Genomic DNA, 25,905 nt, shown 5'->3' with positions numbered 1-25,905 from the left:
TATAAAATTAAATAAATTAAATATGAATTTAAAAAAATGTTACTGGCGAAAATTGTATTCTAATAATAGTGAAATTATTTACACTCTTAATATTTATTGTTTTTATTTTCTTATATTTAATTTGTATATGTTTATATCAAATATAGTTTATCAAAGCTTAAACATTTCACATTTTTCCTTTCGTCTGCATTTAATGCAGAATTCAAAATTCATGCATATTATCATTTTAAGCACTTTAAAGTCGTCATTATTTTTTTACAGTGTAATAACTATCAGACAGTCCAACAAGTTTCAGCATACTTTAGCTATTTATGGCGCGCTTGGACTTGACTTTGGCATCCAGATCAGACGGAGGGAGTCCAATAACAACAAACTGTCTGTTCAGCTGACCGCAAGTTAACAAAGTTTTGCCATTTGGCTTTTCTGCATTTCAGCTTAAATTTTGTGCATTGGCATTTTTAACCCTCTCAATTTTGTCGCCCTCCCTCTCGCTTCTCTCTTGTCTCTGTGTATCCTTGGAAAGGCTAAGACAATTTGCGGCTGCTTTGTGCGACAGCAGCGAAAAGCATAAGGCTTTAATTTGTGTGGCATCAAGACGAGTGGCCCAGACATTTGCTGTGCTCCAGCCAGCCAGCACATTCGTGTGGCATGCGGCATGCGGCTCACCCGCACCTGTCCTGTGCACTGGAGCGCACAAAAACAAGCTCAACAATTGCCTTATAAATGCCCTCAAACTTGGACTCAAACGGAATGAGTTTTTGGGCAGCAGTGGAAAAAACTTTGATTAATGTGCGCTTAAAGAGCCGGCAAATACGTGAAGGCAAGCACTGCAAAAGGAAAAACAATGACAAAACTTTTCATAACTTTAGCACACACACACACATAGACACAGACAAAACAGGAGCAGGAGCGGCAGCAGCAGCGGCAGCAGGACAGACAGACTGGCAGTAGACCGCGTGCAGCCGGCGGCTTCTTAGCCAAAGCGCAACAAAAACTTATGCAATCAAGGCAAAGGCGTACAGGAGGCGGCTACAACAGCATAAAACAGGGCCAGGACCAAGGCTGTTGGCACTGCAGCAGTTTCAAGGCGCCGCACAACAATGTCAGCGACGGGCAGCCGAAGGAATCACAGCGAAAAAGCGTTAAAAAATGAATTGTAAAACAAACAGCAAACAAACGAGCAACATTCGCTAAAGGCACGCCCACACACACACACATACAACAGCAGCAGCAGCACACACACACACACACACAACATCCTGCTAGCAGGCAGCCACAAAGTAGCCAGCGACCCGCAGCGACCCGGGACCAGCAAACGAGGTCTGCTCCAGGCGGGCGATATCTGCAACGTCAAAGTCAGCAGACCGGTTCAAGCTCACCCGCAGCTACCATCACTCTCTCTCTTTTTCCCCCTCTCTCTCTCTCTCTCACTCTCTCATACTGCTGCTCAGCCTCAGCGGCATCCATAGCCACACGCCCGCGCTCGCGCTGGTTAATAGAAAATGTAATTCGATGCATTTAATGTTGGCAACGCCAAACGCTGCAGGTTGCCCCCGAGTCGCAGCGACGTGCACGATACCCAGGTTCAGGTTCAGGTCGAGCTTCGTCTCCTGCTTTTTTATGAGTTTGCATTTGGCTGCTATTCATCCAGCACCATCGACGTCGTCGTCGTCGTAGTCGCCGTTGACGTTGACGTTGTTGTGTTTGAGTTGCTTACCTAATCCTTGCAAACAAGTTAAAAACGTTGTAAAACAAACAACAAACAAAACGAAATGAGTGGCAACTGACGCTGGCGTTGGCCTCGACTGTGGGGCTGCGCACGGCTGGCATGGCTCTCAGCTGAGCTGCCCACCCAGCGCTGAGGGTAATCAGGAAATTAGGAGCGAACAAAAAATCCTGCATACTTTTCGGCGACGAAAGCTTCAGCAAGGGCAGCAAGAAGAACTAGAGATGATTAGAGATGGGTTCAGTTGGAATATATATGTGAATATATATTCGAGAACCGATATTTGTAGAACAGATTGTATAACAGAGAACACTTTTGAGAAGGAGGAGCTAGTATTCCTATGATGTTGTTTACTTGGGATGTATATGGGAATATAAAGGAAAGATTTCATAAAAATATGAGCTGATCTCGATAGAGTATAATAGAGAAAGCATAACAGAGAGAGTACGGAATATACTGTATATGTATTTTTCAGATAGACAATTCAGCCCCTCGAAACTCTACACTCTATATAGTAAACAAATCTTCAGCTTATATCCAACTACTCAAACTAAACACAATGCTGTTCACACGCTCACATCTCTAATTTGGTTATTGGCTTTTTTTCTAGTCCGTTAAAAACATTTTCGATGTTGCTGGCTGGCTGGAAATTGTCAGTCGTGAAGCCAGACGCATTGGGCAAATGGAAACGATTTTGACTGACATCGAGTGCCATGAGAAATACAAACAATCATCAGGCAGTCAGGCAGGCATGCACCACTCCTGCAGCCCGCCCCTCGGCTGTGCCCACCACCCTCATTTTGGTAACCTCAGCAACCTGCGCCGCGTGCCACAGCAATGACAAGCGGCGCGGCAGCGCTAATAGAAATTAAACGAAAGTGCTGCACGACTGCTGGCTGCTGCTAGAGGAGTGGGCGGAGGAGGGAGAGGTGGGTGAGTGTGTGCTGAGTGGAGTGAGTGTACCTGGGTGGTTGCCAGCCAACTGCAAATTCGAGCCACCCTGCAGTGAGCGTGTGAAGGTCGAGCTGGAACGAAGTGCAGCACCAGCAGCAGCAGCAGCAGGAGTGGGCGCAGGAGCAGCAGCAGCGAAGGGCGCACATTTCGCTTTCATTTCGTTTGCTGGCTGTTTTTTTTTCTTTCTTATTTCGGTACTATTTACATTTGCTTTTATTAATCATAAAAAATGCTGAAATAGTCGAAATTGGCGAATGGCAAACGGCAGGACGCGGCTTTGGCTCCTTTGGCTGCTTGGTTATGCCGCACAGGAACGTGCACGAAAGCGCAATTTGATTTTAATGGCGGCAAAATGTTGAATGTTCGTCGCACAGCTCAGCCAGCGAAACAGACAGACGGACAGACGGATGGACAGAAACAGGCGGGCAGACAGACAGACAGACAGACAGAGAAACGGGCAGGACAATCAGACAGACTAGCAAAGCAAACACGCAGACAAACTGATTGTTGTTTCATTTCTATTTTTATTTCATTTTTTTCGTTTAATACTCGTTCAGTTTGGGTGAAGAGGCATATTGGGCTTTTGACAGGCCTATCGAAGCTAGAGGCTTTAAATTATATCTATATATGCTGATGCATATAAAATGCAGAGATAGAAATATTTTGTAGTATAAAAATGCATATACGTATATATGCATGTATATGCTATTTAGAGGCGTGGCTGATCAACAGTATTGAAGCTAGTCATACTACATACATATTTAATTTAGAATTAGGAGTCTAACTTCATATTTATCATACTCAGATATAAAATATATATTTTGATAGAACAAGAGGCCTGCACGAGCATTAAGCAGTCAGTTAAGCTCAACTGAAACACATTTTTTATGCGCTGCTGCTGCTGCTGCCGCCGCTGCTCCTGCTGCTGCTCCTGCTCCTGCTCCTGCCGCTGTTCCTGTCTTTCCATGCAATCAGGCGCCATTTGTTGACGTTTGTCTGTGTTGGTGTTTGTTAATCTGCCTGCTGCATGCTGCATGCGTACGTGAGTGCGTCTAGGTGTGAGTGTTAGCAAGTGCATGGCTCACACACACACACACACACACACACAGACACACGAATACATGCAGGCGCACTTAGCTAAGCCGCCTGCTCCATTTTGCATTGCCCCCGGCATTTGATTGCTTATGAGTGTGAGTGTGTGTGAGTGTGTGCGTGTGTGTGCATGTTTGTGTCCTGCGTTCATTTCATTTGTTTGTTTGCTTGTTTGCATTCAATGCATGTGCGTGCGCGTAGGCGCACGGCCACTCGTCACTGTCATTAATGTCATTGTTGTTGCCTCCGCCGCGCCGTGTCAGTGTCACCAGCAAAGTCAAAGGCAATGGCAATGGGCGTGGCAGTAGCACTGGCAATGGCAATGGCAATGGCATTGGCAATGACCAGCCACAGCAGTGCGTTCCATAGCATATTTTAAATATTTAAATGGAATACCTGTCGCACAGGCCTTTAATTAAACGGATCCCAGCGAACAGCCCCCTAAAGCGAGGCCTTACTTTATTGATGAGCTGCCATTTAATCAACTAATAATTGGAGACGTCTTCAAGCCAGCACGCACAATTGTCATTTGGAGCAACACACACATACACACAAATACACAAATATACATATATGTATGTGTGTGTATTTGGTTATCCATTATGTAAGCCATGCAACATTCAGAAAATTTATAGCCGCTGCGCGATCTTTGATAAGAGTTTTGTGCACTGCAAGGCAGCTGATAGAAGGAAACGGCGCGACGCGCATGCTAGGCTATGTAAATCCACGTTAACAGACGTTTCACTGTGCACAATCAGCGAACGATTGCGTTGGCCCCAAGGGCGACGACGATGCTGCTGCGACTCCTGCTCCTGCTCCTGCTGCTGCTATTGTTGCTGCTGATGTTTGCAGAAAGTCAACGACAAGTCACACCGAGCTACGGCCAGCACATAGCGGGCCATGGCCACCCTTCGACAAGGACGTCGCGACGTCTGGTTGGGCGTGTGCCGCTGATAAGGGTCGCCCGAGTCCATGGACGGGCGGCTCACTCAGTGCAATGTTGCATGGGATTTACTCTAGTTTATTTGTTAATGGTTTATTTATTAATTCCTGCGGATTATCACGTCAGACAAGCCATCACAACAACAACAACAACAACAGCAGCAGCTCAACGGCGAGATACAGCACGGCGATGGACAAAGGACAGAGCGAAATGCGAACGGAAACGAGCGACCGCACACGGAAACGCATATGGCAGGCACTCAGGGTGTGCGAGTGTGTGTGTGTGTGTGTGTGTGTGGAGTGCATTGTTGGCTGCGATAAGGTTTATCATCCAACGGGAATTTGTTGCTAATAGCCAATGCAACATGCTCTAATCTTTAAGCCTGGCTTGGGAGAGGGGGCGGGCATGAGGGGTGTGGCCAAAGTTTGTGCAAATTGAAAATTTGTGTTCGCCTTGAAATCATGCATTAATAATGCTCAAATACTAAATAGTTCACATACGCACACACACACACATACAAAGTGCCAGGAACATGCGTACACAATTTCCTAAATCCTCTGCAAGTCATGGCGGAACGTGGGTAGAAACCGTCCGGAAATTTGAAATTTTGTGCAAGCTGAAGAAACTCCTTCATGCCGAGGACTCGACTCTGCTTCCAGTTCCCAGCTTCAGCTTCAGCTTCAGTTGTTGCCTGGAGTGCGTTTGACAGCACGCATGTCGTTGTCAATGTCTACAGCGAAATGGTGTTCAGGCGTGTGTGAACTTCCGCACATGCACACACACACACACACATGCACAAAAATCTCGCAGCAGCCACTGTGAAAATCTTTCAAATATAAGCAATTAGTATATAAATTTAGCCAACAAATATTGCCAAGGGCCGAATGCGGCTGCTGCTTGGCATTCATGGACATCAACCCGACACTTTTGTAGCTGGCCAAAAACCTTTTAAAGTATTCAATGACAGTGAAACTCAAACCTCGCTTCTCGCTTCTCGCTCCTCGTTCACTTTGCGCGGTTTGCGCTGATGGACATGCCAGCAAATTGAATTTCTCACGCCTCACTATACATACATATAGAACGGCCTGAAAATTTGTAATTTTGAGTTAAATTTGAGAAACAGGGTATCAAAAATGCCAAGAGACTTGGCCGGGTGGGCTGACAGGGCGTTGGCGGCGACTGTCAAGAACATGTCCCTTGCCCCTAGCTCAACATAATCAAATAAAAACAAAAACAAAATGTATATATATATATATATATATTTCGAGTCAAGTTTCTCATTTAACTTGGCAGCGAGTCCCCATTAAGGGAATCGAATTTCATTGAGTTGAAAGTATTTTGCATTTTGTTATTTTATTTGCTTAAATTATTTATATATACGCCATTTATTTTTATGTTGGCATTATTAATTAACACGTTTATTGCCTTGAATATAAGCACGAGTATAAATAAATAATCGAGCTAAATATGTTATTTAACTGTTTTGCTGCTGACGTCATTTGAATTTGGCTTAGGTCAAAGGGTCAATGTGGGCAAAATTGCGAGTGGAAAATGTATGAATGACTGCTAAATAGGCAAGATAATAGATCTAACTCAGCAAAAGCTAAGCTCTGTTAAAAATAATTATATAAAAAATTTATATAAAAACTTTTATATGATTGCTTAAAATGTTAAAGACAAATAAAGCAGAAACAATGCAAGAAAATATAAAGTATGATTTTTTAGATATTTTCTTAGCTAAGAGATTGATTTCTTTTATTATTGCTCTGCCAGAATAATTTTTCTTACATATGCTAAGCTTTGACTTTATTTTTTTATTTATTTATTTAACATATATCGACGATTGCAATTACTAAATCACAATACAATAATTTGTATATTTCCTTTATAAAGAGGAGAATCTGTACATCAAAACAAACTCACTTCAGCATATATCCATATATCAGAAATATCAACAGTAAAGCAGCTGCATATCTTGTCCGCTTATCTAATTAATTTCCGCCCAAATTCAATAAACGCAAAACAATTGTAATTAACAGCAACTACTCAGACAGCCCCCTCTGGCAGCCCCTGGCCCAGCCTGCTGCCTGGCAACTCCCCTCGCAACATCAAAGGCAATTCCATGTGCAAATAGCTAAGGTTAACCCACTCACTATATTGGCAAATAAAGGCACTTGGCCTTCGGAATATCCCGCAGCCTCCTTGGCCCCAGCTACACAATTTGTGTCAAACAAAATTGAATGTCAAATTCTCTATACATGTGTATACACACATGCATAGATATAAATACATATACATACATATGTATATATTTGTGGCATCAATTTGACATTGAAATTTGCATATGCCATCAATGCTTACATTTTTGTTTTGCTTTTCATATACATGTTTCTGTGTTTGTGTTTTTTATGCATGTGCACAATTTTTACACGTACAACGTGGGGCGTGGTGGGCGGCTCTGCCGACAGGGGCGTGGCGCATTTCGTTTGAAGTGTGCCAGCATGGCGCTTAGCTGCTGATAATCCTTTTTAAATAAATTTGTTGGCACAAATCGTTACGCCGCCCGGGGGCGGTGGCACGCACCTTTTCACTCTGTAGGTGTGTATCTGAGTGTGTGTGTGTGTGTGTGTGTGTGCAACCCCCTTTGGCCGTATTTGGCATTTGTGAGAGGTGCGTTTGCCGCCTGCGGCTCGTTGCGTTTTTCTCTGTTTGCTAAGCATGTTAATACACAGGAAATTAAACACTTATGCGGAAGTCATTGAAAAGCATTGCACATTCAGAGAGTGAGAGTGAGAGAGAGAGAGAGAGAGAGAGAGAGACAGACACACATGACATGGAGCACAATTTCAAAGTGCCTGCGCATTCAATTATGCTCAGGGACAACAGCAAAATAAACTTAAAAGGCCAGAGTAAACATAAACATATGCGACTGTGGCTCATCCTGTATTAGCTAGAAATCCCAATGGAGTGTAATTACTGGCATTTGCAATAGGAATTACTCCACATAAAAATCTATGTAGAGTCTTAAGACATTGCTCAAGCTTAAATGCTCACTTTCACTTTTTGTTTAAATTATTTTATAACATTACCTTAATATTTATTTATAATAATTAAGGTCTCACATCTACAACTTTTTGTTACAGCATGCCATTTCCTATATATCTTATATATACTAAGACTAGAGCAAAATATAAACTTCAATCATATCTTGCCAAACGTGCTCAAAAGACTAAGGCCAGTCAAGCACAAACAAAATTTACATTGTAATGGTTAGTAAGTATTACTAACAGCACAGCTACATGTATTAAAAAAATAATAAAAATATTATAATAATGCTAGCACATTTCCGTTCTGTAGTCTAAACCGAATAGAATTGAATAACATATATGTAAAAAATATTTATTATTATTACATTCACCATTTTACTTATAAATGATCATAATTTAATATTTGTAATATATTTTTTCTATGTTTTACATATTTTAATATTTTTAAATTTTGTTTTTATATTTTTTATATAAAAGCCAATTTCATAAACACAAATATAATATTTTTTATGTACACAATATTTGTATATATACAATAATTATTGAAGGCAATAAAAATAAATACAAATAAATAAATAAAAATAAAATAAAATACAAAAATTGTTAGTTTGTTTATTTTTTTAAAATAATTTACAAAAAAAAAAAAATATTCTACAGCCAAATATCAGTCACATTAAAAATATAATAAATATATTTACATAAATATATCAACTAAAAAAAAATAATAGATGAATAAAAGTCATGAATTTCCCAAGATATAGCGATCCATAGGGAACATCTTAATTATATAAATGCCATCCATACACGTCGTATTCCTATGAAATTCTAATAAATTATGCAAAGCCACAAAAGCTACCGCAGGCTATTTATTACAGGGTATAAGCAGCAGGCAGGCAGTAATGAGTAGACAATATCCCACAGTCATGTTTCGTAAAGTCGATTATTATGTGGATGTACAACTTGTTGGGAACGATGATGATGAGGATAATGCTGGAGTTGACGCGACCCAACGACGAGCGCACAAGAAGCTCTTTAGTTGTACATGAGTGTGCGGTAAGTGTGTGAGTTTCTGTGTGTGTGAGTGTGTGTGTGTGCCTCGCATTAGCACAGTTAAATGAGTGCAGCAACCAGTCAGCCAGCCAGTCGAGGCAGGCACTCACCCAGCCAAACGTAATCCCGAATAAAAACGCACTAACCGAAACAAAAACCCACAGTCCGTGGAGAAATTCATTTAGTTTGCACTAACACGCTGTCAACAAAGGGCAGAGGGTGTGGGAGGTGGGCGGTGGGCGGTGGCAGAGCTATGGGAATACAAGATTTACCGGGCGGGGGCTAAAAGGGTTGCTGTTTTGTGAGGGAGTTGGGCAACATTCGTCGTGGAGGAACTTAAGCGATTTTGCATTTCATTACGTTTTTGTTTGGCGCAGACATATCTATGAAAGTGTGTGTGTGTGTATGGGTGTGCCTTTGTGTGTGTTTATTTTGGTGGCAGACCGACAAGGACGCTGGAGTTGGCGACGAGTTTCGGGAGCTGCCATAGAGTTGAGCGTTGTAGATAAACAAAATACATAATCCAAAGACGCTCGAACAATAATGGCGAAAAGGGGTTCAAGCGTTTGATGCTCCAATATGCCAGACCAAGTTGAAGTTGTTGTTGCTGTTATTGTTGTTGGCAAGAAAAAAAAAAGTAAAGGAAGCAAGGAACGGCTTCAAGGTACTTAAATGCTTTGGCGGCGCATTGTAGCGCAAAATGAGGCGCAATCGGCACGGATTGACCCCAACGGAGATTGCGTGTTTGCGCTGTTATGAGATAATTGCTTTAAGCAACCGAAAAACAGCAACAACAACAACGACAACAACATTTGTTGGGGGCGTGTTCGATGATTGACGCGCTGCCAAACAAACTTAATGAAAAGCATAAATATTTAAGCCGCCGTGAAAGTGCCCGGGCTAATAGAGGTCCGGGCAGCTAATCCAAATAACCAACACAAAGTTTGAACTTTGAATCGAAGTGTAAGAGCAGCGTAAGGGTTCCCCATTACACTTTCAAGTTTTCTTTGCTCAACTAATTAGACCAAAATATAGAGGAAATTGCTTTGAAATTGACAACTAATTAAATTCGAAATATAGTTCTGGAAATGCTTTGTCATTTTCTATTTTACTAAAATTTTCTTTTAATTTGCATTTATTTTTAATCAATCAGCCAGACTATCAACTGTATTTAAGCACTCGATTTCCATGCATTCAGTTGCATTGGTAGCTAATGCAATTTGACACGAAATAATTGCAGGTTTATTACATTTGCCAAATTCAATCAAACAATAAACGTAATCAATCATTTAATTAATTTGAGCCATTTACCGTTTAGCTCTTAGCTTCAACAGAGTTTTGCAATCGATAAACCCTTTACAACAAATTCGCATTGAAATTGATATTGAAATTCAGTTGATATATTTGAATTCCAGCTAGAATTGAATAGCCAAACTCTTGACTCGAATTACAGATTTTATCTAAATAAAAAAAAATTAAATTAAAGTACTGTAAATAAATTTTTTTTTTTACTAGCTATTCGCGAAATGTATTTGAAGGGCTTTGAAAATGTAAATATAAATTTAATTTAATCGTAAAGATTATTTATTAATAATAATATTAATAATAATAATAAATTGTATTTGCTTGAAAGAATTTCTAATTATTTTATTTATTATAATATATATATTTTATATTTATTACTGAGATATTTATAATTATTATTAGATATAATAATTATTGAAAATAAGTTTCAACTTTTTCGTTCTTGCAGCTTGGGCAAGTTTAATGTTTTTAAAAATAATCTTTCTAAATTTTGATTTTTTATAATTTTGTTTTTCCTGCATCTTAGTTCACATAAGTTTGCCAATGAAAAAAATTGAGAAATATTATTAATACTGATAAAGTATTTGCATATATAGAAATGTTGACAGCTAAGTCTAGTTCGCTGAAAAGCTATTAAACTGTGCAGAAAATTCTAAGTAAGTCTAATTATCACTTTGGCTATGAAGCTGTTCTTCTGTCTGCCTATTGCATTTACATTTTGCCTAAGTGCAGAAAGAGCAGACAGAAGAACAGCTTCACTTATTTCTTTGCGCTCAATTTTAGTTTTTTTTATATGAATACACATAATAGCATAGCTCTCAAATAACTATAAAATTGTTTCTACATGCCGATCTTTTGCTCACACTCGCAGAAAAAAGTCGGAGAGCAGCCAATTGCAACGACTTTGTTTGCGATTGGCTCACTTTGGTTGTTCTCAGAGTTGAGTTAAGATAAGCAAAAGTCGCTTGTATATGTATTGGTAAGTGTGCGAGCGCTGTGTTCGCTCAGCACATCGAGAGCGTATGTGCATTAAGTGTATGCATGTGTATGTGTGTGTGTGTGAAGATCGTTTGCATTGACTTTTGACTCATTTGCTTACTCACAAACTCAAGACGTTAAACAGACAGAAAGAGAGCGACTGAGTAGGATTTTCGAGAGGCATTTCTTAATTTTAGATTTTTACTCCATATATAAATGTATAAAATCAGCATTTATACATATTTAGCAGCATTTATACATAAACTTATTGTGGAGCACAGTCGAAATGCACTTGATTTTTCCAATGCATTCCTTTGCTTGCCGCATTCTGTGGCACAGCGCAACACAAATGCCACAAAAGCCAAAGCAAGCAAATAATTAAATTCGGAAAGTTTTCCGCTAAACGGAATTCGCCTAACTCTAAATAGTAAGCAGTACTTCCTGGGGGCAGCAAATCTCTGTCTACCATATACAGAAACGCTCGTAATGCTAAGCCATTGGGATCAGCCATGGAACAAGCCTCTTCAATTGTGCTGGCTCATTAAGCCCTAAATGGCGATATTAGAGCGATTTACATTAGCTGCGCTTTAAAATCACAAAAACACAAACAACAGACGGAGAGAGGGGGGGCTTGAGAGGGAGAGCAAGGGGGCACAGACATCAACATCGATTAAATTGCACAACAGAATGAAGCAATAAACTTTTAGAGGGCCAAGCGCCAAGCCAATAGTCGGGCGCAAACACAGCCACGGAGCGCTGCGTGTGTGCTCTGGGAAAATCTGTAATGCCAGTCAACTTGTACAAGTGTATGCGTGTGTGTGCGAGTGTGTGCGAGTGTGTGTGTGCGAGTGTGTGTGTGCGAGTGTGTGTGTGCGTAAAAGCGGGTTAAACGTGTGCGCTTCAAATGACCAAGCGACGTTTAGCAGCCGATAAAGTCATTCAATGTTGGCAGCCACAGCCACAGAACAGCACGTGAATGCCGTCTCTCTTTTTCTCTCTCTCTCTCTCTCTCTTTCTCTCTGTGGAGCTGACCTTAGTGGCTGGCACATTGGCTCTCTCCACATGTGTGTATGTGTGTGTGTGCTGCTCATTTTACGCTTTTGTGATAAAGTAATCAGTTGATGTTATTTGACAAAGGCGAAGATAAATCGATAGATTGCCTGCCGCTGTCTTGTCACTGACCAGCCACAAGAAGGGAAGCGCTTATTGATTATATACTATTGATTTTATATTGGCCATATATCAAGCATACGCAGTGTATGCACACACACACTGCATCGCTGCCAATTGCAATTCATATATAGATATTTTATTTACCTGCAGACAGCAAATGCAAATAAATCAAATCAAACAGAATTTAATGTCAAAACAAAAATCAAATAGTTGGCCAAAAAGAAGGAGAGAGAGAGGGAAGCGAACTGCCACGCAAATAGTCTAGACAGTGGACTGGACATGGCCAATAAAGCAAATGGGAAAATAACCGTACACGTATGTATATGTATATGTACATGTATATCTATATGTTTGTCTATATAAAAATTAACAATGGCGACGACACGGCAGCCACAGAGTGCGAAAAAAGGCATAGCAGGACATCAACTCGGCTCAGCTCAGCCCAGCTCAGTGCAGCTCGACAGACGTTGACGGAAATAGAAACAAAAAAAGTAAAAAGATAGCAAAAAAAAATGAAATGAAATGAAATGTTAAAACCTGCGTCTGTCTGAGCTAAGCCACTCGCAAAACTGAATGAACCGGCTGCAGGCAGGCGGACGGACGGACAGCGAATGCGAATGGAAATCGAAAAATTCTAAGCAAATAACGTGGCAAAAGAGACAAACAGAGAACGAATGTGCCCGCAAAATGAAAGCAAAACAAAGCTCGAGCTAGCGAAAATGGACTCGGTTTCAGGTTATTTGGACGCTTGACCACACACAGTTGGATCTGCATGTGTGTGTGTGTGGCGAGTGTCGAGTGTGTGTGTGCAGTGAAATAAAAACGCAACAGAGCGCAATCATCATTATCGTTAAAAGAGGCGCTTACAAAAGTAGACAAATTGCCACTTTAGAGGCCAGAGGCAAAGCAGCTGAGACAGAGCCGACGGCAGAGGCAGAGGCAGCGACAGAGCCAGAGGCAGAGGCAGAGGCAGCGGCAGCGGAAGTTGCCGGCTACATCGCGTATGAGCAACGGGCGAGGCGTCTATAATGACCTCTGGGCAAATGTGGCAACAAAGAAGCAGCTAACACACACAAGCACACACACTCAGACACACTTACGTTTAAAACCAAAATGGCGCACATTAGAGACCGCAGCAACGCACAGCCGAGTGTGTGCGATGCCAGCTAACCCAAAAAAAAAAAAAAAAAAAAAAAAAAACAAGGAAAGGAGAAACATAGAAAAGACTGTGCCACATCAGGAATGCCGGCAACAGCTACACAAAATGCTCATAATCAACTGCTTGCCACAAAGGCCAGTTTCGGCCAGGAGTAGCAAAAGCAAAATAATAAAATAACAAAGCGAGATTTTAGCAGCAAAAGTCAGTAAGCTGGAGCCTAGCCAGGACAGTTGGCTCATAAAAAAGGCATAGGCCAGCACTTTTAGGCTTAATTATAGACACGCACACACACGCACTCGTCTGTGTGGCCAGACTAGCCCAAATGAGCGATTATGTGTCGAGCATTTCCCGCGAATTCAATGTGTTTCTGTTTTTTTTTTCTGTTCTTTTTTTCCCCCTTTCTGGTCAATTCACAGCCAGCTAAACACTTGCCAAGCTTGTTGCTAGCCTTTTTGCTACACTAGCCCTAAATGGGTATTCTGATTTTGAAGAGATGATATACGATACTATTATTATTATAAATGTCTGGCTGACCTTTAGCTGAGTATTTTTGTTGGCTAGTTTAGATAATTCTTGAGCAAAGGCATTTTATAAAACAGCTTCGACTTGGCAAAGTATATGAACTATTTATGTGGAGTATATTTGATTTTTTTTATATATTTTATATAAATTTTGTCTTTTAGTAAATTTCATATCTTTCAGGCCCAGCAATATTCTCAGTCCTTACATATTTTCCAATTTATATTTATATATAGCGGCTGATCTATATTCTATTTTAAGCTTTTGTTTGATCTATGAGTCTATAAATATATAATCATATTAATATATATATTTTAGAGATATATAAATAAGCATATGTAGATAATGCATATATTTGTATTATAATTTTAAATGTATTCGAGTCGTAACATATTTATTTATATCCGTCTACACTTATTATTATAACATATAACTATCTCATTTATTAACACAACCACCAAACATTACCTCCCTTACCCCTTCAGAAGGGTATCTAAACTTCGCCTTTAGCTTTCGCCGCTTGAGTTTCGCTTTTATTTCTTTTTTTTTTTGGGAGAGCTGCTCATGCAATGGCGACAGCAATTATTGTTACAATTAAAAAACCATTAGGCGTAATTTCGTATTTCTCTTTTGATATTGGGAGGCAGCAAAACGAAAAAAAAGGACACGGCATTTCCTGTAAACGCAATGAAAACATTAACTTGGCCAGAATGTGGAATCGATAAGCCTCGAGCCAGAGTTAGCTTATTATAGTTCAACTATTTCGAGGCAATACAACTGTGAATCGTATATAGTATGTATGATTGTTTTGATCAACAACCGTTACAACAGCAGGGTGAATTTAAGCTCAGAGGGTTGAAGATATTAGGGAGATATGTCAATACATTCGAGTTGTAGTAGAGAGAGAGAGCTGTCTAGATAAGCCAACTTATCGAAGAGTGAGTTTATGCAGAAGTTTATTTACAGCTCATTGAAATTGGAATCTAAGAGCAATAATTATAGAATAATTGTTGCTAAAATTTTGATTTATGTTGGCAGTTAAAGGAAAGAATCTAACTAAATAGAGCACCTAAATTATGAAATTGATTAATTTGTAGAAGCAGATTAAATTTAAAAGAATTATTTAATTCATTTATAACAGCATTCTGATAATAAGGAAAAAATATAATCATATAAAATATAAGCCAAGTAAAGCTATTTGACTTTCAGTAATAAAAATGTAAGAGATATATGAAAAACCCATCACATAATTCCACTTCCCATTCTGATGCTAATTTGGATTAGTAATTTATATTATTTATTTAAGCAGAGAAACACGCCCATGTATAAGTCCGTAACAAATTTTGTTATAATATTAGAATAAACTCATCCCAAGTCAATAAATTATCATATACATATATCTACATACATTTATATATACATAATATAAACAAACACATGTCTAGCATACAAAAGCACTTTGTTATACTCTCAACAATAGAAAATTTGTCGATTCTCCTGAATCAAATATGCAAGAATAATAAAATAATTGCTTCATTCGTTTAATGATCAGCAAATGTCTTTGTTGGCCCGCTCCGTGCTCCGTGCTCCATAATTGAATGTGAAGTTATTATTATAAGCGGTAATCGCGGCCAATTGCTGGAGCTACGAATTGAAGCAATTCCCTTGCTGCTCTCGTACAATATTCATTCCCTACTCTATACTCTACGAATGGAGGATATATTCATTTTGTCATCACTTGTGTAATGTGTATAAAAATAAATTATAAATTAACTATTTTTGTATTATGTATATTTAGAATATCATAAATTATACAAGACTTTTCAATACATTGCATACAAAATTAAAAGAAATTATAAAACCATTAAAAATGGATTTTAAAGCTTAAATAAATTAATAAATAATTTTAAATATTTTTTTTTATTTATTATTATTAATAAAATTCAAAATAAAAAAATAAAACTTAAGAAAAATAATTATAAAATATTTTATTTATTTTTTATACAATAATTGAAAATTATTATAAATTAAAAATTAAATAAAATGATATGCATAATATATATATAATATATGTATAAATAAAATGATTTCAAGCATCGTAAAAATATCTAAAACTAAATACGTTTCACAGACCTACTCAAGACTACATAATACTCAACTATATATTACATTATTATTACATATTATTATTATTATTATTATTATTATTATTAAACCAAAAATTAAACCTTTGCATGCTGCCCAAGACAATCTGCACTATAATATTGTTTCATTATCTATTATTCTTAGAGTATCAAAAGCCTAGCTATATTCTGCATATTCCCTAGCTACGACCCGCACATGTATGCCAAGAGCATAAAGGTTTCGCCCATCAGAAATAGTCTTTTTTTCTGTAAGGTAAAGTAAAGGCAGTTGCTTATTTATGCAAATAACTTTGCCCTATTATCGCACAATTACAACAATTTGACTAGAATTTAGCAAGACTTTAGCTGCAGAGAATATTGAATTGGCATATGTTGCGAGCCAACGGACATGCAACATGGCCCAAACACGCTGATTGGCAGCTGCTGTCGCAATTGGGCGCCAAAAGCAGAGCAGAGCAGGAGCCAGACGAGGAGATTGCCGCATTAGTTGCTTTGTTTAACTATTTCTCAGTTTTACAAATTTTTTGCGCGCTGCATGTGATTTTCTTCCCTTGTTTCTTTTTTTTTTTAATTTTATTTTTAGCGTTCTTTTGAGCTGTGCCGCTGTCGCAGTTGTTGCCGCATATTTTCTTTTCATAATGACCAAAAACAGACGACGCAGCTTGAAATGCTTTTGAAGTTCGTGCGGGAAGGGCAAGATAAAATGACCTCGGCATGCGATGCCGCTGCCTCTGCCGCTGCCCCTGCCTCTCCCCCTGCCTTTGTCCAGTTCTTTTTTTGTCTGGCTTGCATTTTAGCCGTTTTCTTTGTTGTTGCTGCCACCAGGTGCTGGCCCGCTGGCTGCTTGCAGATTATGCAGTTTTTATTCTTACTTCCACTTTGCTCTTTACTTTATTTTATTTGTTTCTTGTGCATTTGGCCAGCTCTTTTTCGCGTTGCTAAGTGGCAATAACAATTTGGATTTATGCATAGACAATTTATGACTTTTTCAATTCAATAGAGAGACAGACAGAGAGAGAGAGAAAGAGAGGGAGATAGAGAGCGCAAACATGCAATTGGCATTTATGTGCAATTAGCATGAGAAGCGCTGCGATCGAGCGACACATGAAAAGTGTTTTTCAACAAAGGCTGGCCCAGAGCTGGTCCAACTGGTCAGCGCGGCCAAATGCAAAACGACTCCAAGTTCATGAAATGGCGAACGGGGCTATAAAAGCGGCCAAAATGCAAACAGGTACCTCGACTCGATTCGATTCCACGCCAGTCGACGCGAGCATCGAGTACTGAACGGCTTCAGAACGGGCTGAGCCGTTGAGCAGCAACTGACGCTGCAAGTTGCAACAACAACAACTGCAACAACCAAATACTTTACAAGGGACCAACAGAATTTCAGGTTGTGGCACACACATTAACATATACATACACACACACACACACATATGTATATATTTATTTGGGCATATTGCTGATATATTCACCTTGCTTTCGTGTGCTTGGCAATTCACAATTTTACAGTTCACAGTTGACGCTGTCTTTGTCCACTAATTTCGTCTTTTTCGCACTAAACACAGACTTGATTCTATATATATTTTTTATTATTATTTTATTACTTTTTTGGCTGTTGTTAGTTTCACATGTATTTTAGCTTTTGCACACCTTCACTTCAGGTAGTTCAGATTGTTTATGTCTCAGAGTTCGATACGAGTTTATTCTGGTTTCTATGCTTCGATTCTCTCACTCAACGAATGCGCGTCACATGCAACATGTACCGTTCAAAACGCGTTTGTAGCACAAACTGAAACTGTTTCTGGTTTCTGCTAGAGTCGCTGTCGCTGTCGCTGCTGCTGTCTCTGCCTCTGCCTCTGCTGGCGCTGACAGCTTCGTGCGTTCGGCCTGGCTTTCGTTCTCTCGCCCTCGGCTGGCCTCGTCGAAAACCAGTATTCTTTGTTGCTCTTGCCCAAGCTTCTGGCATTCACGCTCGCAGCTGGCAACGCTGCCCCTGTTACTGGGTACACTTGCCGGCATTTGGCTTAACATTTGTTTACGTTGCGGCGCGCAGGCGTCGGCCTGCCGCCGGCTGTTAACTGCAGTCGAACGCGGTTGCGGCAGGCATGTTGCTGCCTGTTGTCGGTTGCAGCGCCAACATGCAATCGGCATTGGCCAATCAAGGACTGTGGCCGCCACTCGCTGCTGCACTGCAGCACTTCACTGGGCGCTCTGCCTCAGCCTCTAGTTGCTCCTCTGCCTGCGGGCATGGCTTGAGTCATATTCATTGCTCCACTCAATTAGCACAGTTCTCTAGTCGCTTTCGCACAACCACTCTCAGTTTCACAGCCAAAAACACATAAATCTGCCGCACAGCACATAAATCCTTGAGCCAGAAACCACGCACTGTCAGCCCAAGACACACACACACACACACATACACACTGGCGAAGGCCTAGACGAGGGTCTGCAAGGGCCAAGGGCCACAGCTAAATTGGAAAACAAGAGCAACCGACGAATGACTAGCTCAAACTTCAGCTGAGGCTTCAACTCTAATTGCAATATGGTTAGGCTCAAGAGCTCTAAGATCTTGTTTATACATATGTATATATATGTATATGAAACATACAATAATAATATATAAATACTACTAGAGACTCATATAAGTTTTTTAAGTATTTCTTATTAAATTAATCTTGGTTGATTGCCTTAAATGCAGCAATATTAATATACATATTAATAGGTAATAAATGATCCAACTTATGTATTTTATACATGCCTGTGTATACGTATGTATGTATGTATGTGTATATATACATGGTTGTCCATCGGACGTTGGTCATCGTCCGTTGAATATTAACAGCTGCTTATTACATACATTTATCTACTTATAAAATATAGCAAATCCTCAAATCCCTAGATGTATGTATATGAAATTCTAAGCATTTATTAAGAAGAGCAACTTTTAAATGAAGAGAAAAAAGTAATGCTCTATCTCTTTCTCACCAATACATTGAATGCATTATATATCTCGAGACTAACATACTACTTTGTAATCATTACTCATTTCCAATAATATTATCATTATCTTATATCATTATCCACACATAATCATATCACTCATCCCTCTGCTCTTAGAAATTTTCTTTCTCCACTTATTTTTATACAATGATCGTACCACTCTTTACAAATTTCTTTTCCCAAATTTTCTTTTCCTAATTTATGTTTTATTGGCATTTTTAATGTCAACAGCAAGCTAATTTTTTACCTAAAATAAATCACTCAAATAATGATACGACTATGTATTTTTAAAACATTCCACATTTAATAATAAATATGTTTTTAATTGCAAATCTAAAAATCAATAACTAATCTTCAATAACATTTTCCATATGTATATGTACGTATTTAGCACTCTGCCGAATTCCTAGAATCGTTTTCAATCAGCATAGATAGCTCATAGCTCACAAAGCTGAGGCACGCTTAATTATTTGCGCAATTATTGATATGGTAAACATGAGTGAGTGAGCATCGCTTGAAGGAGTTAACTATAAATCAGAGCAATCGCCTCTTAATGAGCTCTGGCAAATGCGAGCGAGTGGCGAACGTGCCGCATTTAAATATTTACGAGTACATTCACGCACAGCGCGAGGCACTGGGGCCGAGCTGATTAATTTGTGGCCAAGTCGAGTGATTGGCCATAAAAAGGAAATCATTTGGCATTAAGACATGTGCATAATTTATGCGCAAATTAATAATGGCACGTAGCCAATCATTTGAATGCCATTTAATTAATTTCACAAAGAGAGAGGGAGAGAGAGGAGAGTGAGAGAGAGAGAGAGAGCTTCAATTAGGCCATGTGCTTAGCTAAACTGAAACTATGCACATTGCTGGGGCTAACTTAATGACAGGACATAAGCCACTGTGAGTGGACGCAAATCCAGCTACATTCATCAATGGAATCAAATAAATATATTTCTATATATATATAAGTGTGTGTGTGTGTGTGTGTGTGTGTGTGTGTGTGTGTGTGTGTGTAAACTTATACAGGTAGAGCTGCACGCATATAAATAACCAATGATGCGGCATTTATCCAGAATCCGACTTACTACAGCATCACAATCAGTCTCAGCTTACGAGGCAGCCTAGATGGAGCCAAGGCAGCCAAGGCAGCCAGCGGCTAAACGAGCCATTGAAACTGAAGACTTTCATTGTTGGGTCCTTGGGGCTAAAAGGGATAAACGTTTAGCATGGCCTGCACGATTTTTATGTAAGGCACGTGTTGTTGTTGTCGTTGTCGTTTCTTTGTCTCTCTCTCTCTCTCTTTCTCCCCCTTTCGACTGTTTCGCGTCATTTGCCCTGATCCCAGTGGTAATTCTGTGGGCCCTGACTGCGCTGCTGTAACGCAACACTGAGCGCCGGGCAGTCGAATTTCATTTGATTTGACGCAATGTCCTCTCCAACAGTGGCGCCAGCTCTCAAGAAGAACCACTGCCAAGTGGCTAAAGCAACAGCAGCAGCAGGTGTAGCTGCACACCTGCCAGCTCAGGTTCAAGCAGCAGCACAATGCCAGCTGGCTGGGCCATCCCGAGTGTGTTGGCTTGTCAAAACAGAATATCGCTTACCAAGTCGTTTGGCAATTTCTCTCAATTTTCACATGGAAACATAGAAAAATTCTGGCTAAAGCATCGAACTGCAACTGCAACTTGATGTTTGGCCATCCAATTTGAAGTGCTCCTCCCACCGGTGGGGCGGGGCGGGACGACAGTCAGTAAGGCAGACAGCAGCGAGTCGTGTGCCGGCACTGGCCTAGCCTAGCTTAGCCTGCCACTGCCACTGGCCCTTTTCCTGCCCCTGCTCCTGCCTCTGCCTTTGCTTGGGCTTTTGGCGCTTTTCGGTCTGCAGCACGAATGCTCTTTGGTGATTTGGGAGTTTGGGGCGCTCCGTAGTCGCATGGACGTGCACAGAAACAAAGCACAAATTGTTGTATGTAATTGTGCGTTACTCATACACATCAACACGCGCGCCACACACACACACACACACACACACACACGCGAGCGCTGCTCACCTGCTGCTGCGTGCGGCGAATTCCATTGCATACTTGCCGGCGCTCGTCCGTTGCCTGTGCAAATAAAAAGTGATATACGCGCGACACTGAATGAATATTAATCGTCTCGTTGGTCTCTCTTCTCTTTTCTTTTCTCTGCTTTGGCATCTGGCCACACGGCCTCCGCCGGGTAGTCGTAGCCGCAGTCGACTACCTTAATAATACGTACGGCTTGACGGCAGCTCTTTGGCCCAGCTGCTTGGCTGATTTGGCAGCTTAAATGATTTCCGCTAACGTTTCAAACGAGCTGAATGTGTGTGTGTGTGTGTGTGTGTGTGTGTGTGTGTGTACATCTCCCTCTCTCTCTCTCTCTTTCTCTCCCTTTGACTCTCCTTGTGATTTGTTGAATTTGACAAACAATTTATTAGTTTCAGTTGCACTGGCTTTTGTTTATCGCGCTTATTTTCATGGGCCTTTCGCTTAGCTTTTATTGAATTTCATTTCATTCGCTCTTTTTTAAAGCCTGTTAAATTCAACAACATTTTTGCTTCACACTTCTAATTCCCCCGCACAAAGCAGAGGCGTAAAAAAGGCGTCAGCCATAAAAACTCGACCCTTTTCCTTTCTTTATTTTTTTTCTCTCTCACTCTCTTTTTTTTTTTTTTTTTGGCCAAACACTTGTACGCAACAAAACATGTATTACTTATTATGAAGCGGCTCTTGTCAAGAGGGTTAACAGTCGCAACTTCGCCCTGCTGCCGCCCCGCCCCCATCGGCACAAGTAGTTCGCACCTTTGTGCGGCTTCTGTACGGATTGCACAAACAAATTTTTGGGCAATTCAATTTCGGGCATTTTTATGCTGCTTCAGATGGGGCAAGCGGGCATATTGGCTTTGAGCGAAGTGAGTGAATTGGAATTGGGAAAGCATATATGTGTATATTCTCTATATATTTGTATACTGTGTTGGGATTTAGGAGATGAGTGCATTTGGGGCCATACCAAAAAAACAAAATTTAGTATTTCTATCTGCATATTGTTAGAGAACTTTTCCTGCTGGAGATTTACAATCGGACTGGAACATGGACTTGCTATAAGTACTCTCCTTCATTTATGAATATTGGAAGCTTAGCAAAACCCCTACATATCCATAGTACGTAGAGAGCTCAGTTGATATGCTTTCTAGTTAGAGGTATGAGAGAAAATACATACATATATCTATATCCTAAGAAGCATATTTAACTACTTCTTGAACTCCATCATCGAAGTGAAATGTAATTATACATGTAACAATTGAGAGTATAACTCAAAATATATATAATATAATCAATGTACACATTGTAGAGCATTCAGCAGTCGCTTCCGCCCGCTTGCTCTGCTTTCACTTGTTTCATTTCAAGCTGGCGTTTTTAATGAATTTTTGTATTGGAAACTCTTGGATGGGGTATGCGCATTAAATTTCGTTGTTGCTGAGGTGTCAACGGAGCTACCAGTTGTTGACACCTGCCACAGTGAGGCACCCGTGCCGTGGACAGATCGAGTTTAGCATGTTGCCATCTAAATTTATAGTTAATTTTCAATTCAGCTGAGCAAGTTTACTCGTTTCAATGAATGGATCTGGCTGCTTTTGCATGGGTGCGAGGGAGGTGGGGTGGCGCCCCGCCCACTTTGCAGGTGTGTGTCGGTGTGTGTGTGTCGGTGTGTTGTGTCAAAGCCAAACTTTGCAGACAACAAAAGCTTAGACCAGACAGCTGCACAGTGGCGTAGTAGAGAGCGAGAGAGAGAGAGAGAGAGAGGGAGAGCTAGAATTGAATAGGGCAAATCGAAGTTGCGGCCCGCAGCAACGACTTTTGTATGAGTTTTGGCTCAGCTAATTGCAGCCCCTTCAGAGCAGCGCGCGGCGGACTACGCCTCTGCGCCTTTTGTCTAGAAAGGCAAATAAAAATTTACAACGAAACTAATCTGCAAGTGAGACTGAACAGAGAGAGAGAGAGAGAGAGAGAGAGAGAGGCAGACACACAAAAGCAATTTGTTTGTGGCGCGCACTATTGTTGCATTATTATTGTTTGTTGGCTGTGTCTGGCCCGCTGCTGGCTGCTGCATGCCGCAGCGCCGCGACAGTTGCAACATGTTTGCCGCCTTTGCCACTCTATCCTAACTCGTTGTGCTCCCATTTTTACGCTCAGTGTATATATATATGTGTGTGTGTGTGTGTGGTCTGTCCTTGCGGTGTATTTAACCTGTCTGCTTGCTGGATTACGACAACTCAGCCATGGGTAGACAAACAGACAGCCGAGCAGAGGCGCGGACAGACAGACAAACAAACAACAAAGCATGTATCTATTCATATGCCACTTTGGTGCACCCTGACTCAGTATATGTGGGTGTGTGTGTTTGTTGTGGGTACACACTGGTAATGCAATACGCATGCAACGTGGGCTCCCCTCAAAAAACGCATGCCACAGCCACAGCCACAGCCGCAGCTGATACTGCGACTTCACTTCTTTGGCAGACATTTTAACGCTTATTTTAGTTTTGGCTACGCTTCCGGTTACACACACACATACAGCGAGAAGCACTCACACCCACTTAACCGCAATGTTCACACTAATTTGCACAAGCGTCGACATCGTTTGCGTGTTCTTTTCCAGCTCAATTGCATTTCACACTTTCGCATGTCCCATTCGCTGGCAGACATCAAAAGTGCGACGTCGCGACCGTTACAGGTGGCACACACTTTGGAGGCCCCACCTGGTTAATGTTATTCTCTTGTAGGCAATTTATTAAAGTATATTTTAACTTAAAGATTATTGTTTATAAAATTGATTCTTTTTTTCTGTATTTTCAGCAATTTTGAATATTGAAGCTATTTTCGAAATCACCATCGATACTATCGATATTTGAAACCATCCGCTTCAAAAGAATCGAATCATCCATAGATGTCTGTGCAGCACTGTTCCGAAAGTCCTGATATACGGCGTAGATGTAGTAAAGCCAGAAACCTAAGCGAGACATTGGGAATATAATATAAATAATAATATATACATTCAATATCAACTTCTGGTTGTTCTTTGAATATTAATCGGAATATATTTATAGAAAAATATCTCACCTGCTATAATGTAAAGCAGACATACGATTGTCAGGGAAGCCCTGATACCGATCCACGCACTTAGCCAATAGCCTATGCTCTTGTAAATCAAGGTATAAGCGAATAGAGCTGCTATCAGCAGCCAAGGCACGAAAAACCAATGCTTGCGCTGCGAAGAAGAAGAGGAACATAACATTAAACACATGTAGATATACAAAAGTTGTTGTGGGGCAACTCACCTTGAGGGAACCCACAATTAATAGAACGCTCGCAATTATCTGCAGCAGGCAAATGTGATTCACAATCAGCTGATCTGGAATTTCATATCTTGTTAGTTGTTGTTGTTGTTGTTATCATTGCTATTTGTTATCAATTTGATGTTTACCCTGCTTAAGCTCTTGGGGCAATCGATCGACGCACACAATGCCAGCCATTGAGATAAATATGGATAGCAACGCAATGAACAAATGTGTGGCGCGCTTTGGACATTTGAAGACCATATCGCAGACCGAACGTCACCCGACCCAACCAAAGCCAACCAAATCGCTCAAAGAACTGAGCGACAGTTGCTGTTGGAGATTTACTGAAGTTATGATTTGTGCATATGTATATGCATGTATATGTATATATATAGCGTAAATTATTCCTGTTTTTTCCTTATCGGAATGGCCAACGTTGAGTGAAGAGAGATAAGGCACTCACTACTAGGAATTTGTTATTATTTCTCATTCTATAACCCATTTCGATTCATATTTACATATATGTAATCGTAGCTTCTGCGTATATCTATGAGTCAGAGGCAAGTGAGTTCAGAATACAACTGTAATTTATTGATAAAAATTTTAATTAAATTGAATTAAAGTATTTGTAATGTTTTCTTCTCATATCAAAAATGAACTGAAGTGAGACGTGGAAAAAAAATTGTTGGCAAATAAAACAAGGAGCTTAAAGCTGCACACACACACACGCATGCACATGCGAGAGGCAAACGCGTTTCGCGTAAATTAGCCAAGTGTAGACTTCATTAAGTAGCATCAGTAAATTAAGTGCTAATGTTGAAAGTTTTGACCGCCAAAGTGCGCATTGCAATACAGTTGTTGTTGTTGTTGTTGTAGTGACTGGTGCTGCTGTTGTTGCCGTAGTTCGCTTCACGCTTCCGGCGGAAACAGTCAACAGCAACAGCAGCAACAACGACTCTAAATTGATGATGTTGCCCCAACGAAAATTGCACTCACTTTCTCCGAGGACTTTCTTTTCGGTAGCTGCGGCTGCGTGTGCCACGCAGTCTGAAAATTTTTAATGCTTTAATCTTGATGCTAATAAATCTTGAAGTTGGCTGGCACTTTCACATTACTTGCGGGCGAAGCCAAAGGGTTTGAGCGAAGGGCTGCCACCAGGCGCTGGGTCAGAGCTGCGTGCTCTAAATACAATTAGACAGCTGCACGCTGCTTAACAGTCTTAGTTTAAGCCAATTTGAATGCACTTTGCCGGCGAGAACTAAAAGGCTTCCAGCTCGTCCCACTTCACTACCACCCCGCGCAGCTCTCATGATCGCTTCTAATTACAACAGACGCTCAAAAAGGCGTGCGAGTCCTTTGCAAATGGCAGCTGACAGTTTGCCAGCGCCGGCAGCCCTAATCGAATTGCGAGTGGAGTTGTGCGTGCAGCGACCTGTCCAATTGACTGGGCCATGT

At 40.5% G+C, this 25,905-nt stretch overlaps 2 protein-coding genes across 3 annotated transcripts in view; both read right to left on the bottom strand.

Annotated features, from left to right (window-relative positions):
- The window catches only part of Sema2b (Semaphorin 2b), a 62,679-nt gene extending 44,784 nt beyond the window's left edge, over positions 1 to 17,895 (bottom strand). The window contains exon 1 of one of the 2 annotated variants that reach the window (XR_016196956.1): positions 17,566 to 17,894. The gene's annotated coding sequence lies outside the window, so the exon portion shown is untranslated. Of the gene's footprint in view, positions 1 to 17,565 lie in introns of both variants that reach the window. The other variant, XM_018105981.3, reaches the window with a different exon arrangement.
- Positions 17,896 to 23,935: 6,040 nt separating this feature from the next.
- Positions 23,936 to 24,761, bottom strand: LOC149091048 (uncharacterized). The gene is made up of 4 exons (XM_089261920.1): positions 24,597 to 24,761; positions 24,451 to 24,524; positions 24,233 to 24,380; positions 23,936 to 24,122 (listed from the first exon to the last, which is right to left on the bottom strand). Exons 1-4 carry the CDS (start codon positions 24,709 to 24,711, stop codon positions 23,965 to 23,967), a joined length of 495 nt encoding a protein of 164 aa, XP_089118046.1. The 5' UTR covers positions 24,712 to 24,761; the 3' UTR covers positions 23,936 to 23,964.
- Between the last annotated feature and the right edge of the window lie 1,144 nt (positions 24,762 to 25,905).

Source organism: Drosophila navojoa, chromosome 5, assembly GCF_054131105.1.
Source record: "Drosophila navojoa isolate 15081-1374.11 chromosome 5, UAZ_NAV_1.0, whole genome shotgun sequence".
Lineage (NCBI taxonomy): Eukaryota > Metazoa > Arthropoda > Insecta > Diptera > Drosophilidae > Drosophila > Drosophila navojoa.
Note: the sequence above shows the minus strand (reverse complement) of the source record. Positions and strands in the feature narration are given on the sequence as shown.

Bases quoted from the DNA above. Each gene is read 5' to 3' on its own strand.
- LOC149091048 (XM_089261920.1), bottom strand. From the start codon at position 24,711: ATGGTCTTCAAATGTCCAAAGCGCGCCACACATTTGTTCATTGCGTTG. The intron at 24,525-24,596 runs GTAAACATCAAA...ATGAAATTCCAG, and splicing joins GCCCCAAGAGCTTAAGCAGG to ATCAGCTGATTGTGAATCAC. The intron at 24,381-24,450 runs GTGAGTTGCCCC...TCTTCTTCGCAG, and splicing joins TAATTGTGGGTTCCCTCAAG to CGCAAGCATTGGTTTTTCGT.